The sequence below is a fragment of the Macrobrachium nipponense genome, chromosome 44 (assembly GCF_015104395.2).
Source record: "Macrobrachium nipponense isolate FS-2020 chromosome 44, ASM1510439v2, whole genome shotgun sequence".
In the NCBI taxonomy this organism is placed as follows: domain Eukaryota; kingdom Metazoa; phylum Arthropoda; class Malacostraca; order Decapoda; family Palaemonidae; genus Macrobrachium; species Macrobrachium nipponense.
The window spans coordinates 52,888,970-52,901,469 of NC_087221.1; the positions used below are offsets into that span (position 1 = coordinate 52,888,970).

Below are 12,500 nucleotides of genomic sequence, written 5' to 3' on the forward strand. Positions count from 1 at the left end.
ACAAATCCAGACAGAAACATGACGGACGGACAAGAAGGCGAGAGTGAGGTCCCTGCTCCTCCTCCTCCCATCCTCCTTCCCTCTCCCCCTTCCCCCCCCCCCCCCCCCCACTCTTCCTCCACTTCTTCACGGGTGGCTGAGAGAATTTTTTTTTCACTTGGCATGAATCTGACTGCAATTGCTCTTCTAGTTCCTCGGTTCCAGCAATTTCCTCCTGCAGGGGATGGGTGGGGGGGGGGGGCGGAACTCGTCTTTCAGACTCCCTTAGATCACATCCATCCGTCCGTCGCTTCCTCCGAATTCTTCTGTCCTAATTTTCCTTTTCGCGAAGAGAGGGAAGATTAACAATCGAATGATTCCCCTTCTCCAGATCTTTCAATATTTTCACCATTTCGCTGGTTATTATTATTTTTTTTTTTACTATTGCTTCATCAATACGTTTCCTGTTTCAGTCTTGCACTAATCCCGGTTAGCATATTTCTCTGACGTAGAAATGCTTTCAGTTGCGTTTAACATTATAAAAACATCATAATGTCATATATAAGTGTATGTATCTATGTATATACAAAATAAATAAATAAATATAGATATATATATATATATATCTTATATATATAAATATATATAAATATATATATATATATATATATATATATATATATATATATACATACATATATATATATATATATATATATATTATATATATATACTATATATATATATATATATATATATTATATATATATATATATTTTCCATGAGTAAATATATATAATATATATAATACCTATATATCTATATACATACATATATATATATATAATATATATAATATATATATATATATAGTATATATATATATATAGTATGCATACGCGTGGCTTTTTATCAGAATTTTTCTCTTCGCATCCATTTTCCATGTACCAGAATTGCATATTCGGTAAACAAACAATTAATCTCAATTGGAGACTGTTCTCTATAATACGGTTGTTTATTATTATTATTTGCGATTCATATTCATATCATAGCGTATTTCAATAGCGATGTTAAAAATGCTCTTATGTCAGTCAGCTGAATATTAAGTATCCTCCCATCAAAAAGCTTGCATTTCAAAATATTAAAAAGAAATTATCATTTGAAGAGAAGATCCTTTTGAATGGAAATAACCATAGTGTATATATGTATACATTCATAAAGATATTGACGGAGAGATAGATAGACAGACGTATAGATATCAATACGTTAATTACTGAAAAGTCATACTATAGGAACATCATAAAAAGAAAAAAAATGGATACAGTCTACGGTCACTACAACCCACATTTCACTTACCTGGCATTGTTCATCATGGTGAAGGAGTTACAGATCTAACGCCACCTGAGAAGAATAAAAACATTCTTGATCAAATACAGACCTATTACAAAGGACTTACTCATACAGCTTTACTTCTTGTTTCATTTAGTTATTTTGCGAATTGATGTATTCAGCACTTATAAAATCAACCATACTAAGTTGAAATTTATGGGGGCAGATATGAAGCTACAGATCGCATCCTACAGCTAATAGTAGTAACTACGAAGAAACAACGGTATGTGGCATCAGGAAAATATGGATGGCACTGTTATATATTATCATCATATGTCTTTTAATATTTGCTACATAAAAAAATTGTATACATTTAGTACTTACCATTGCTGTTCATGGTGTATATATAATGTATGTATGTATTGTATTGTGTGTGTGTGTGTGTATATATATACACACACACATATATATATATTTATATATATATATAGATATATATATATATATAATTATATATATTATACATGCATATATATATATATATATATATATATATATATATATATATATATATATATATATATATCAATTTAATACAGAATTATTAGCATGAAAATTAGGTATAGAGATTCTGAGTAAATTGGGAATCTCTATACCTACTTTTCATATATATATATATATATATATATATATATATATATATATATATATATATAGATATATTATATACTTTTATGGCACAGTCTTTTTCTTAAGCAATTCTCAGTGAATGCTGACGCACACGTGGCGCTCACTATTTTAAGCCAATACCTCTTCAATCTTCTGAGTCTTCTCTTTTTGTCTCCAAGGACAAATCTCAGAAGGAAAAGACAAAAGTCATGTGTTTGCTACACTATATACTCTCCCGACGAAAGCTGTTGCAACCATGCATTCATGGCCTTCATCAGGGCTAAATCAGATTCATTTTCATATCTACTTATCTGCATATGTATACGTACATATGTGTCAAACTCGGCATACTTCAGATGCATATAAAAACGTAATATATTGATAAAACCGAGACTTTTCCTCCGCCTATCCACTATCTTTAAAGCCTTCCCCTGATCTGATAATGGAGACACTATTAGCCCGAATGCAGCCGGCGTCATGAGCGATCTTTTTCGAACTTCTAACGAAAAAAAAAATATCCCGAGATTTTCGAAAATTCTGAAAGTTATACTTAATATTAGAAGGAACCCATGACAGCTGTAAGTTATCCGTGAATAATGAAAGAAACCTGAAATCAAGATGGATAAGCGCTTCAGGGAAAGAAATCTGAAACTGACTGATAAATTTTCCTCTTGGATAAAACGAGGGTAATATTTAGAGACGAACCCAGAGCTGTGATGGGGACACGAAGCAATTTTTAGAATTTGCATATGTCTGCCTCTTCGTCGCATTTTCTTGTATTTGGTTCGTCTTCCCTGTTTTCAGATACGGTAACTTTATTTTGTTGAATAATAATAATAATAATAATAATAATAATAATAATAATAATAATAATAATAATAATAATAATAATAATAATAATAAGGTGAATGTAGTACAGTACCGATTACCCTGTACGGAATTTTTAGTCGTATACAATGTTTCTGTATAATATGAAACTTGACGCTTCTCTGAGAAGGCTCTCGGTAGATGGTTAGGCCTGAGCAAAATCTTGACATATGATAATCAACGGGAGTTAGAGACCGATATGTCAACCTAGGAATGAATATCTGTTTTACGAAGTTTTGCCTACTTTTTCTGAGTAGCTGAATTATGTGTTTAGAAGCAATAAACTTCAATCTAAAAAGCAATCAAATTAAACAATATTTATCTTTAATACTAAGACACATTTCTTACAATACACCGCATGAACCTTTGTACAGTGTTGTATCTTATCTTATCTGTTTTGTAAACAAATCATCGGCTCATAATCAAAGCGGAAAAGGTTGTTTACCCCGTGAATATCTGATATTTTCCAGTTCACTGAATCATTACACTTCTCCGCCCTTATGAGTCACTTTCCCGTTCACCGAACGCAGGATTCTCGACTTAATGAGGGTTCATGCTGTATGTATGACAAGCCATTACCTCGCCTCATGAATATATGAGTGAGATGATGAATCCGGCAGTTAAATCTCTATCCTCCATGCGAACATTGGGGAATATTTAGGATTTATACTTGGCCTTTTTAATAAGTTGATGTTCATTATTTCCTGTGTCGAATCTGACAAAGAAATTTGTTGGAGAATTATCCATCCAGAAATCTAGATATTCATTGGTGTTATGTGCTACAAAAAAAAAAAAAAAAAAAATTCTGATCAGGCTGGATATTCAGAAATTATCCTAGTTGAAAATGCAAAGCGTGTGTGCTAAGAATTCATCCCTGTCCGATAAAACAAATGCTATTCATGTATCACATCTGTTGATGGAGGAATGGGTTCAACCATGGGTTCTACCACCCCAAAGACAAATAACAAATTAAAAGTAAAACATTCTTGTTTTTGCCTGCTTAACGTAGACCTCCCTGCACAAAAATTGCACAGGTCTCATTTTGAATTATTTCCATTTGCATCGGTTCCACGTAACGTTTGAAATCCCACGGCAGGTTTCTCTGCGACAACCGAATTGCGCAAAATCATTATCATGCAGTGAACTAATTCCCTTCATTTGACTGCAATTTGCAGCTGTACCGTCAGCAAAATTGTTTTCAACGGAATAAATCGTCTTTTAATTTAGTTTTAGTATAATTTACAGAATTTTACGCGGACGTTTTATAATTAAAATTATCAGAGGCCTCTATACTTCTCATTTGAGTGCCTTCTCAGACGTCATTGAACGAGGACGATTTAGGATTAAAAATTACGTAAATTGTTTCGTCTTTAAATAATTTTCCTGAATTAAGGTGGATGAGGAAAATATTGTATGCACGAAAAATATAAAAAAAGTATTTCCTTTTTTCATTCCTCTCAATTTATACTGACGATTAAGAATTTAAAAAGTCATAAATATTCCAGCCTCTCCAGCCCTCTCGAGGAATATTTTTCAAGGAGATAGGCCTAAGAAGGACAAACAAGTCTCATCCTTCACCCGTAGGCCTTAGAAAAATTTGGTACATTAACATTCCATTCCCAGAGGCCCGTAGATAAATTCTCTTGTTTTTTCTCTTATTATTATTCATTAATTACAGACAAATGAGACGCGATTATCGTTAGGCTTTTGGAATACGGTCTATTCATTTATATGTTATCATTTATAGTATATATATATATATATTAATATATATCTATATATATATATAATAATATATTATAATATATATAATATATTATAATATATAATCATAAATACCTTACCACCTATACTTTCTATCATCAGAGAATAAGCAGCGAGGTTGCTAAACCTATGCTTTCTGCAGCCCTTCACTTTCGACTAGCAACCAGGTACATGTTCGCTGTTCAGGCCAATAAAAGGCGCAATGAATGACTACAGAAATGGGTCTTAAGTATGTGTCAGTGTGTAAGATTTTATCTCATTATTATTATTATTATTATTATTATTATTATTATTATTATTATTATTATTATTATTATTATTATTATTATTGGAGAAACAAATCCACAGTTATATGTACACATATTTAAAGATAAATCTGTACTGAGGAAATGTTTCTCCATTTCAAGACCCACGCTACTATGAGTAATTTTTATTTTTTCGTAATTGATTAATTATTATTATTATTACTGAGTGTACTGTTGCAATTCTTGCAACTATGTTCTATACCGTTTACTAAAGCAAAAATACCGCAGTACTTTGATAAGTCTCAACCGATGATATGTAAAGTTTCGGGGTTAAGTCGTAGCCACAAAAGAAAAAAAAAACCTAAAACAATATTCTCCCCAGGAATAAAAGAAAGAAAAATAGAGAGAGGAAAAGAGAGAGAGAGAGAGAGAGAGACGCTGCATCAGCGAGAATATGAGGAACGTCCCGCTTCATATCCTTCGTTAAAAAAAAATTAAAAAAAAAAAGGGGGGGGGGGGGGGGGGGGGGGGGGGTGGGGGGGGGGGGGGGGGGGGGCTGGAAGACTTCTTTCGCCTTATTTCGCGGAATTCTCGACTGTGTCGACTTATTCTCTCTCCCGTTCGAAGAATCGAGGTTTGTCGTTTCATCTCCATTTTGAGCGGAGCTTCGAAATATAGTTCCCGAGATGTTGCCGTTATGTTCTGTGTAATTAGGCCTCTGTATGAATAATGACATTGTATGAGAACTATACTGTGTGTAATTAGGAGTCTGTATGAATAATGAATAATGACTTTGTATAGAGCTTTACTGACTATGAATTTACGCTCCGTATTCCTACTCTGTTTTACTATATTACGAGGATCAGTTCATAATTGGTCGCGTCAATATTCACAAAATCGTAAAAATGAAAATATATTCTTATTCTGCGTCCTTGTTACGGATATTATATATATATATATATATATATATATATATATATATATATATATATATATATATATATATATATATATATATATATATATATATATATATAAACATAAGAAAATGTCCACATAACTTTGGCACATAAAGCCCATCCAATAACCCAGATAGCGACGGGGGTCCAAGTGATCTACAGCGATTAATATTACATGGGCGAATTCGCTCGGGACTTCTCGTCCGCATGTTGAGCTCCTTTTTAAGTTACTGGTGTCATTTCCTTTCTTCGTTTCGCTCCCTTGCTATTTCAAACGTTTTGGTAATTCTTAGGTCAGAGTCTTGCACGGTTTTCTTATTCGGCTTTTATATATATATATATATATATATATATATATTATATATATATATATATATATATATATATATATGAATAAGAGCAAAATAACCACTAAGGAAAGTGAAACAAAAGAGTACTGTGTAAGGCCTTTCGACTCAATGTCCTTTACTTAGCAGAGATTGAGTCGAAAGGCCTCGCATTACTCTTCCGTTTCAATTTCCTTTCATATATATATATATATATATATATATATATATATATATATATATATATATATATATATATATGTATGTATGTTATCAAAGGTGAGATGGATGGGACTTTTCAAAGCTAAATTAAAATTTCAGCCATTCTTTTTTCGTTCATTGATGAGTCTCGGGGAATGACTTTATATCGACTTGTTTTTGTGAATATTTTTTATGTACTTCTCACTTTCATATAATCTGCATGAATCACTTTATTCCTTTCTTAAGTTCTTTTGTTACTTGGAAGAGAGTTGATTTTTTTCTCACTCAAAGTTCCTCTCCCCTTTATATCTCACACTGTAGTGATTATTCTTGAATGATTTTGGTTCCTATCCTCGTCCCATCGGTGTTTCGTGAGGCGCCTCTGCCATTTTTCGCTCACATTTGGTTTGCTTTCTATTTTTCAGACTTCTCAAAGCATTCTTAATTGTTCTACTATGGTTAATTTACGTTCCGTTTCGGAAATGACGTTTGAGGCGAATCTTGGCGACCATCTTGAGAACTTCAATCGTATGAGCTGAATATATTGTTGAATACAGAATTTAGGCCAAAGGCCAAGCTCTGGGACCTATGAGGTCTTCTAGCGCTGAAACGGAAATTGAGAGGAGAAAGGTTTGAAAGGTGAAACAGGAGGAAAACCTCAAAGCAGTTGCACTATGAAACAACTGTTAGGAGAGTGTGTAAAGTTATATGGAAGAAAGGGTATATGAGAGGAGGTACAGTAAAAAGAATGAAAGTGGTTGCAGCTAGGGGCCGAAGGCATGCTGGAAAGAGCCGTAAGTAATGCCTACATTACACCACATGAGGTGCACTGACGGCACTACCCCCTTACAATCGTATGGAATAGGTATTCTTTGGAGAGAGAACAATTTATACCCATAAACTATCGTCATTGACGCATTGAAGAAAGGGCAAGATAAGGAAACCCCCCTGCCCCTTTTCCCACAAAAAAATAAACAAAAGGATATTAGAGACAGTAAAGCGACTTGTTAAGTTTATTATAACATAAACTGGTACTAAATCAAGCAGAGTTACTGGGTTTGACAGAATACCAAAATAATAAAAAAATTAAAAAATTATTAAGCAGAAAAGCTATCATCATTAAAAACTTCACATCATCACCTCCAATTACTAGGAGTGAAAGAACACGTCCCTGGGGAAGAACTATTTCCACAAAATCAGAGTACACCACGATATAACCCAAACGAAAGAAATAACAAAAAAAAACTTGGTCTTCTATACACGACGAGAATGCAATGACACCATTGTAGGTCACGGATATGGATAAAGGCCTCGCCGTGTCTTTGTTTCATTCGGAATACTGAAGGGTCGTCCAATCGATAGCTGCTAAAACAATAGTAAAAAAGACCTGCGCTCGCGCGTGGATGCGTGATATCATTTTGCCCTGGACCTTAGTTGAAGCCTTGGAGAGAGAGAGAGAGAGAGAGAGAGAGAGAGAGAGAGAGAGAGAGAGAGAGAGAATAACCTCTGCAAAAAACCAGGAATTACCCCCAAAACAAATATTACGCAACGAATACATATGTAATCTCAGTCGCAATTTCCACAAAGCTTAGCAAGCACAGACGTCCATTTCGGCTAATCCCCCCCCGCATCCAACAACCCCCACCCACCCACAAATGCTTCAGCAAGCAGTGGCTTGCTTGCTCCCTAGCAACTTGAGGGGAACAGCAAGTGACCGCATCTTTAAGGTCGTAATGACGAAGCTGGTGCAATCTGTTGGCGCTTCCAGATAGTCCCATACCCAGCCCTCTTCCCCCCACCCACCACCCCCCACAAGCCAGCTACGTACCAACCCACCCCCAACTTCCTAGGGGAAAAAAAAAAAAGAGGAATAGATTTTTGCACTTCCCCCCTCGGGTCATCTGCATATAAATGAATCTCGTTATTTCGGGAACAGGGATTTATATCGGCTATTTTCTCCACATGTCCCGGTTCCTGGTTCTTCCTTGTGGCTTTTTGATATCCAATCTAGAATGTAAGGAAGAAATTGCAGTCTCTCTCTCTCTCTCTCTCTCTCTCTCTCTCTCTCTCTCTCTCTCTCTATCCATAATGTAAGGCAAGCATATACTCGTATATCTTTACCTCCCCTTGTCTCAGTAATGGTCACTCTCTCTCCATAAATGTGAGGCAAGCAGATATAACTTTCCAGCAACCTGTCTTAGTAATGTCTCTCTCTCTCTCTCTCTCTCTCTCTCTCTCTCCATAAATGTTAGGCAAGCAGACATAACTTTCCGCAACCTGTCTCAGTAATAGTCTCTCTCTCTCTCTCTCTCTCTCTCTCTCTCTCTCTCTCTCTCTCTCTCCATAAATGTTAGGCAAGCAGACATAACTTTCCCGCAACCTGTCTCAGTAATAGTATCTCTCTCTCTCTCTCTCTCTCTCCTCTCTCGGAATGGAAAAAAAAAATATAGGATCACCCCTTCTCCCTCCCCACAACCCCTCCCCCCGCCCCATCCCCGCCTTTCTGTATAATAGAAAGCAAGAAGATTTAAGATCTCTCCCTCCATAACATAAAACAAGGACTAAATATCCTTTCAGATTCTTTTTTATATAATTCTGAGAAGTATAAAAAAAAATCTTCGCTCGAGAAACAACAAAGGGAAAAATTATTCTTGTGTATATTTATTGACAATAATGAGTTCTTCATAAGTAATTAATATTTTTGACGTATGTAGCTTCACAAAATTTATTCTTACTAAAACCTTACCGACAGGGACATAAATTCTGATGCATATATTCAGTATCAGTTCTGATATTTACACACATGTAAAATCTACGTCAGAGAATAAGAAATTGTTGGGTGAGCATAATGTATTTATTCATTTATACATTTACAAATAAAACTAATGCTAAAAGCCCACAGTTAAAGAATTTAGGTTTTGTGGAAAAAATTAAAAGGAGTTGCATTTACTTTTCCAATAGAATATTCTGTAATTCTATATTTCCTTACTTAAAAATTCTGGGTGCTGTCTTTAAAGATGAAAATGACCAGAATAAGGTTAAAGGTTTCTGTTAGAAAATGTAATGAACATTTAAGAATTAACTAGTATGATTTGCATTTTGTGTAACACACTACGACTTGAAAAATACACACAATGGAAGTAGAATAAATACCTACACATCTACAGAAAGCTCCGAGGTAAATGGGCAAATCAAGAATGAAAGTTTCCTTTAGAAAATAAATATCTTTGACCACGCTTTTCTTTTCAAGACTCGAACAGGTCTAGAATCTCTTAATAGCCACGGCAGGTTCTTTGCAATGGCATTTTGAGATCACTTTGATTTCCCCCGAAACAGAGACCTGGGTTTTCTCCTTCGAAATCAAGGCGAGGGTCTTCTCCTTCTAAACTGGGGCTAGGAGCCTCTCCCTCAAAACTGGGGCTAGGATCCCCTCCCTCAAAACTGGGGCTAGGATTCCCTCCCTCAAAACTGGGGCTAGGATTCCCTCCCTCAAAACTGGGGCTAGAATCCCTCCCTCAAAACTGGGGCTAGGATCCTCTCCCTCAAAACTGGGGCTAGGAGCCTCTCCCTCAAAACTGGGGAAGGTCTTCGCCTTTAAAACTGGGGCTAGGAGCCTCTCCCTCAAAACTGAGGAAGGTCTTCGCCTTTAAAACCGGGGCTAGGGTCCTCTCCGTCAAAACCGAGGGCTAGGTTCTCTCAATCACAACTAAAGTCGGGGTTCTCACCTCACAGAGACAGGGGCCCTTCGATATGAAGGCAGGGTTCACGGGGGTGGGGCTCCTCTCTCTTGGAGCAGACACTGCGGGGGTCATATTCCTCATAAATGAGCGTGAGGCCTTCTCCTTAAAAGTAAAGGCAGAGGTCGTCTTCCTTGTGAAAAGAAGATAGGAGGTCATAATATGTCCCGATCAAGGAATAAAGGCAGAGGATGTAGCTTAAAAGTGAGACTTAGGTTCTGTCCCTCTCTCTCCAAAAAAAAAAAAAAAAAAAAAAAAAAATAGAGACTTTGTTTCCTCTTCAAAGCTGAGGGCTTCGTCCTCTCCCTCAAAACTGACGCTGGTGTCCTCACCTACTCGAAATAGGGAGGGGTCCTCTTTCCCAATAATGAGGATGGGGTGTCCTCCACCTTAACGAGACCGAGATCCTTTCCTTCAAAACTGAGGCCGGGGTCATTCATTCTTCGAAGTGTCTGCGAGGATGATGGAACCGTTCTTCGGAAAATGAGATTTTTTTTGTCTCTCTCTCTCTCTCTCTCTCTCTCTACTTTCTCCGAGAAGGGTGGAGCTTAATTCTGAATACCCCGCTGGTATCTTAAACACGAGGGTCATTTCACGGCGTGATTGAGAGAGAGAGAGAGAGAGAGAGAGAGAGATTAACTGGTGATCGGTTCAACCCAGCCGAGGGCGGAGGAATAACTTGCTGAGAGAGAGAGAGAGAGAGAGAGAGAGAGAGAGAGAGAGAGAGAGAGAGTTCCAACGCGACGTTGCACTAACATCCACTTCTGTAAATACATGTGTATTTACAAGAGAATTAACGTTTCTTTGCGACTACTCCCTGGCTTTGGAAATCTCTCAGCATTTGTGTTTTTCCTTCTGCTGGGTATATCAAACTTCTTTCCTTCCTCCCTACCTTCCTTTCTTTTTAATGTGGCTGTCTAATCTGGGCTACGTAAGGACAATAGATCGCGAAGTTCGTTTTTTCGATGTAAATAAAAAAGTCATACTAACAAAAAACAAAAAACTTAGATACAAAAAAAAAAAAAAAAAACTCTGGGATACTAACCTAAATAAAAATAAATTTATCCAAAAAAAACCCACTGGGATACTAACCATAAGTTAAACACGAGCTGAATTAAATTTGTCTCTATTCCTGAAGATTCCAAAATTACAGACACTAAAATAGACTAACAGACTTAAAATCCTTTTTGACTAGACAGTTAAGAAAGGCAGAGACAGGGACACGGACCTCCGGGTAAGAGAGATTACTTCCCCGAGAGGGGAAGGAGAATGTGGAATATTCCTCTGGGATTTGAAGGAGATTGGAATAAGATTACGTAGGTGGAACGACACATAGATGGTGGAGGATGAAGATAGATAGATAGACAGTTAGATATACCAACAGACAGACAGGGAAACCTAATCATGAGCCTTATCAGTCAGGTAGCTTGGGGGTGAGAGAGTAAAATAAATATAAAAGTAAATAAATACTTAGACAGATAGACAGTTAATCATGGAGTGAATCACCTTTGACCTCATGACCAAAGTCTGCTCGTAAGTGTACATACACAAACAAAAACGAAGCTAATGTCATCAATAAAAAAATGTAGTTCAGTCGTCTGTCTTCCTGTTGACGAACAAGGTCAGGTGAACTTCGTTAACCTTGAAATTTCAAAGTTTTCTTTACACTTTTCGCTGACGGATATACAACGTCCTGCCTTCATTCTCTCTTCCTGTTGACAAATAAGGTCAAGTCAGCGTCTCCCGACCTTCGAAGTTTCACGGACTTCCTATCCATCTATGTAGCAGTGGTCATTACAAGGGTTTCTTTGATATAACCTGGCTTCGACAGACTCGAATTTCGTCGACTTTGACCAACGAGTTCCAGACTTCAGTCGTTGCTGGGTCGCTTCCAATTTTCTGCTGGAGTTTGTTTCATGTTATATGCGCTAATTATGTATTTTCATCTTCGATGGGTACATCAGTATATGCATACATGTATGTATATATGTAATGTGTATGTATGTATGTATGTATATATATATATATATATATATATATATATATATATATATATATATATATATATAGTGTGTGTGTGTGTGTTTGTGCATACGCACACGCATTCATACACACGGTATTACACTTACAAACCAAAACAGACAATTCAGAATTCTACGTTACTGCATTTAACCGAATGCCATTATGGAAAGATGGTTGAAAGTCTCTTCAAGTGGCAATAGCAGGTAGGCTACAAAATGTTTAATCTTTTATGATTTTTTTCATTTCGCCTCTTCGGGAAAAAATGATAAATCAGTACAATGAGAATCAAGTAATTTCATGGTTAAATGTACTTCAACAATTAGCTTAATATAAGAAATTGAAATTACCAATTAGATATTAATTTCCAACCAAGTTGAGCTTTAGTTCTAAAACCCCTGACTT

General features: G+C 36.1%; 1 protein-coding gene across 6 annotated transcripts in view; it reads right to left on the reverse strand.

Moving 5' to 3' along the window:
• The window catches only part of LOC135204373 (arrestin homolog), a 272,295-nt gene that overhangs the window by 207,468 nt on the left and 52,327 nt on the right, over positions 1 to 12,500 (reverse strand). For 5 of the 6 annotated variants that reach the window (XR_010312196.1, XR_010312197.1, XM_064234598.1 and 2 more), the window contains exon 2: positions 1,336 to 1,380. The exons of the other annotated variant lie outside the window; for it this stretch is intronic. Coding sequence is in view for 3 of the 5 variants with exons in the window: in XM_064234598.1 (XP_064090668.1) it covers positions 1,336 to 1,352 (17 nt within the window). In the remaining 2 variants the exon portion in view is untranslated. The remainder of the gene's footprint in view (positions 1 to 1,335; positions 1,381 to 12,500) is intronic. 6 annotated transcript variants of the gene reach the window in all.